This window comes from Phalaenopsis equestris, unplaced genomic scaffold, assembly GCF_001263595.1.
Source record: "Phalaenopsis equestris unplaced genomic scaffold, ASM126359v1 Scaffold000431, whole genome shotgun sequence".
Taxonomy (NCBI): domain Eukaryota; kingdom Viridiplantae; phylum Streptophyta; class Magnoliopsida; order Asparagales; family Orchidaceae; genus Phalaenopsis; species Phalaenopsis equestris.
Window position 1 is genome coordinate 207,381 of NW_018164872.1, and position 5,307 is coordinate 212,687.

A 5,307-nucleotide genomic window follows, 5' to 3' on the forward strand; every position below is an offset into this window, starting at 1 on the left:
TAATATACTAATATAGATATTATATATTTATATAATACAAGTTATATAATAAATATAATATATTATTTATATATATTAATATTAGGGATGTAAAATTGGCTAGACGTTCGCGAACGACTCGTGTTCGACTCTTTCGTTAAGAAACGAACACGAACAGTGACTTCACAATCAATTTCAAACACGAGCTTATTTCAAAGAAACTAAATTTCAAACGAACTGAACACGAACACAATCTTTGTTCGTTCGTGTTTGGTTTGTTTACGCCCCTATTCATGGCCAAAGGGAAGAGAGTTCCAAATCCTTGAAACTCTGCAAAATCTCACCAAAGACTCTCCAAGCATCCGTAGGCTCAAGCCAACCATCTTCCCCCTCTGGTTCCCTCTGTGAGAGTTCAATTTTGAGCTCAAAAATCAGGAAATGCAATCCAAATCAACAAACTAAAAAAATCAGTACTAAACAAAATGTTCCGTACATAAATTAAGTTCAAACATCTTCTTCACTATCGTCCTCCTGGATGTCTCCCATTGATTGGTAGTGCACATACATGTTGTAGAAGGGTCGATATATAAACTCATTAGTTGAATCCTCTCCAATCCTTGAACATACGTACCAAACCATCTTCAATACTCCCAGTATGTTCAAAATGTTTCTTTAGTCTTTAATTGAGATGATCCAGCATTACAGAAATATTTTCAATCACATGCACAAGATTCTACACCTCTTTTTCTATCTTCTTGATTCTCTTCAAAAGTGCATTCAAATTATAGCAGGGTTGAATAGGTGATGAATTATGAGATCCTTGATCCATCAATACATTCATATCATTTTCATTTCCCATTCCAATACAGTTGCAATAGACTTCAGGATCCATCGACTTCCAAGGAAGATGAACTTTTTCCCAACTTTCATAAGGTACTTGTGATTGACTGCACAATAAGAAAATAGTGGATGAATGTCTAAGTCTAGTTGCAGATCCATTCACAATCAATCCTTTCACAATCAAATCAAACACCGATTTTACAATTATGGCTCCAATATCAACAGGTTTTTCAGTTTGAATACTATTTGAATGCAATAATTCAGAATGACACTCTCCTTAGTTACCTTATTGATTTTCATGGGACCTTTCCACGTTGGCCAATAAAGAAGTAGCTTCCCCCAGAATAATATTTTGACCTGAAAATAAAAAAAAGGTAACTTTTTTTTTATTTACATAACATATTACCTATGATTTTTCTGTTGACTATTTCTAGAAAACTAAAAAAGGAACCCTCACCATTAGAAACTCTAAACTTTTTTAGCACTTAGTAGGTGGGGTTAGTATGGGAGATCTCAACGAGAGTCCCCATAAGACTACTTGACCTTAGGACCTTAGGGCTGACCCTGGGTGTTGGTCTGGAGCTAGTTCACTCACTTACACTCACTATCACCTAGATCCACTCACATTTTTAGCTAAGATCAGTATATAGAAGACTCAAAGGTGGAGTTCATTGGTTCATAGCTCTCACATGGTGGTTGACACCCCAATTCTACCAAAAATATCCAACTTGGCCTTTTGCCTTTAATTCCACCCAAATTACCTAAACACTCCCAAACCCTAAATTTGGCCAAAATTCCCAAATTCACCCAAAATACCCAATTAATTCACCCAAAATACCCAATTTTTCACCCAAAATACCCAATTTTTTTCAAAAATCTTTTCAAACCATTTCAAAATACCCAAATTGCCCAAAACCACCCAAAATTGCCAAATTATCAAAATACCCCCAAATTTGAAAAATTACAAAAATACTCTTGACACACCAAACTTTCCCAAAACCTCCAAAATCACTTCAAATGTCTCTAAAACCAATTTGGACCCTTCAATTGAATCCAATTTGACCATCTTGACGAAAACCACCAAATTGACTTTAAAGACCCAATTTTCCCAAATTCATCCCAAATGTCCGTCAATTTGGCCCCAATTCCCCTCAATTTCAATTCTAAACTCAAATTGATTCTTCCTATGATTAATACAAACCACATGAATTGCATTACATAGTTCGAGCTTACCAAATGCACTTGCATTCATATTAAGTTCATTATTTCAGATAAATGGGAAGAAACCTTAATTGGTACATTAACAAATATTTTTGAAGATATTTTATCAAATATTTATAAGAGAGAGTCATAAACAAAATCTTCATAACATTTAAAATTCTCATAATGTTGAAATTACTTTAAATTTTTGTCAAATATCTACAGAGAAGGGTCATGTTGACACGAGATCTAAATGTTTGTACCAACATAATGTATGGTAAGATGGAATTAATGCACTACTGCACTACCCCAATTTTAATGAAAGAAAAAGTGATAATAAGATAAGTAGCATAAGAAATTAGAGGAAGAATAGTGAGAAGTTTACAAAAATTAAGAGGGTGTATATGATTTTTTCTTTTATATTATATCTTAAAACATAAAAAATATTTATGTTTAAGTTTATACGTTTATTATAATGCTAAAAACTCCTAAACATTTATTTGCCCACCTTGATTTAAATTAAATATTTAAAATTATGTACGTCAAGTAACTTTTATGTAATAACAATTCTCATTTTTTCTTCTTAATTGGTTTCTTATTATTATTTAAGGATTTTGTTCTCAATTTTTACACGTAATTATCACCACTAAATGTAGCAAAAATTTGATGACATCAAACAATAGCAAAAATAAAATAAAAAATTAGCACATTGTCTTATAGTAATCAAATTGAGCTTTCTGGCAAGAGTTCTCATAACGAAGTTATAAAGTTAATGAAGAAAATAAACTATTAAAAATTAAATGATTCAGAAACTGATACATATTATTCAATAACATTTAAAACATTCATGCATGCATCCAATACATATTGCACAACTTTTTGGAAAAAAAAGAGTGCGGTGATGCTTATTATATGAAACTTATACATAATAGTAAAACATACTTGATTGAAAGATCAATAAGCAAACAAGGTATTGATCTTTCTTTATTTTTTCATTACGAAAATGACACTCCATTATTTATTTGATGATGGATTGACGCCATAGAAGTAAATCCCCCTCCTGTATTTAACTTCACTGCTTAACACCGCTATCTCAACATAATCAGATTCTTCACCAACGCTAATTTCATCAGACTCAAGAGTTATAAGATGATCAGAGCTAAAAATTACGGCATCCTTGGTTGTATACGAACCATTGCCCTTAACAAGTAGTGTAACTTGGATGGGATCGTTTAGATTATACTTAAATGTATAGGAAAATTTATATGGGCTGTTTGGGTTAAGACCAAGCTCTCGGACCTTTCCGCGTTGGCCAATAAAGAAGTAGCTTCCCCCAGAATAATATTTTGACCTGAATAAAAAAAAAATGTAACTTTTATTATTCACATAATATATTACTTGTACATATCTATAAAATGGTATACGAAACCCATCAGGCTGGATGATGCTAATCCCAAAGATAATTACCTGTTGACATGCATGGAAGAAACAAGCATTATTAGTTATTTAATTTTCTATAGAAAGCATGTAATTAGCAAATATGTAGTTGATACAACCATACCTTACAACCCTCGCTTCTGCACGGCTTTGCACTTCTTTCTTGCCACACATTTATATAGAAGTTTGTAAACTCTCTAAAAGTACGTATGTTCACATTAAATTCACAAATAGTATCTATTTCTATGACCCTAAATAATATATTAAAAGACTTGCTAATAAATTTTAATTATTTTATATGACTAACTAAAGTTTCATATGAAGTCTTTTTCTATTATTTTATATGACAAACTAAAGTTTCATATACAGTCTTTTTTTTATTATTAAATTTGTGATCACAACAACAAGAACAACAACAAAGCCTTAATCCCACTACAGGAATCCTTTTTCTCCGTAGGCCTACCTCTGCCTTTCTTAGCATAAGTCAAATCTAAAACATCTACTTTCCTAATCAGATCATGAGATGGTCGACGCTTAATGTGATCAAATCATCTAAGACAAATTTATCTTAATTTGTCAGTCATCGAAGCGACACCAACCACATCACAGATATATTCATTTCACATTTTGTCTCAAATATTTTGATTATTCTTAAATATTTTAATATATTTAAGAATAATAAAAATAATTTGATGATCAATTCTTCCTTCTATATAATTCTGCCGTAATTATCTTAGCATCAAAATTGTTTCCATTAGCTGAATAAAAACTATACTTAGATTCCATTACTTTTTCCCATAGCTTCATCTTATAACTCATAAATTCGATTTGTCAATAGTTATCAAACTATACAATCTCAAATATTTTGATTATTCTTAAATATTTTAATATATTTAAGAATAATAAAAATAATTTGATGATCAATTCTTCCTTCTATATAATTCTGCCGTAATTATCTTAGCATCAAAATTGTTTCCATTAGCTGAATAAAAACTATACTTAGATTCCATTACTTTTTCCCATAGCTTCATCTTATAACTCATAAATTCGATTTGTCAATAGTTATCAAACTATACAATCTCAAATATTTTGATTATTCTTAAATATTTTAATATATTATTAAACCTAAATCTTTACCATTTTAATATTCCCTTGCTACCTTCATCATTTTAATTGGAGTGAAAAAAATTATGGTGAGTTTCGTGTGAAATTTGATATTCTCTTCTTTGATGGTCACTCACACTTTTATTTAGAATGGAAGCGATCGGTGGATAATCTTTTTTGAATATATGGAGATTCCACCAGAAAAGTAAGTGAAATAAGTAGCATGTTGTTTAAAAGGCAGGGCAGCGGCGTGGTGGCTAGAGCTTAATCAGCTGCAAAAAGGAGAAGGCAGAGTAGCAGTTCGCAGTTGGTTTAGAATTAAGCAACTTCTGTATTAAATATTGTTCCCATGACTCCAAATCTTTTAATGCATACACTGAAGAGTTCTACTGACTCGTTGTTGGAGAATTAAATGGGTCTAACAATCAATTAATTGCCAAATACATCAACGGTTTCGAAGGGACCATTGAAGATAAACTGGAATTGAATTCTATTTGGTCTTTGTCAAAGTACTGAAGTTGGCATACCAGGTAGAATTGCACCTCATTGAGGACACAAAGGGTAATTCGTCACGAAGATTGACAATTGAACATTACGGATCTGGCAATCGGATTGTTAATATGACACTGAAGCCAAACTCTCCTTAATCCCAATCAACAACTTAATCCATCCCAACAAGAAGTGAGAAGGTTTATGTTAAGGGTAAAACTTTGGTTAAAGAGATATCAAGCTCCAAGTTTTCCAATT

General features: G+C 31.6%; 1 protein-coding gene across 1 annotated transcript in view; it reads right to left on the reverse strand.

Moving 5' to 3' along the window:
- Nucleotides 1-2,868: 2,868 nt before the first annotated feature.
- LOC110027624 overlaps nt 2,869-5,307 on the reverse strand; it is a 19,786-nt gene continuing 17,347 nt past the window's right edge. Inside the window, exon 3 of the mRNA XM_020729126.1 lies at nt 2,869-3,370. Within this exon, the coding sequence (XP_020584785.1) occupies nt 3,034-3,370 (337 nt within the window). The 3' untranslated portion in view covers nt 2,869-3,033. The remainder of the gene's footprint in view (nt 3,371-5,307) is intronic.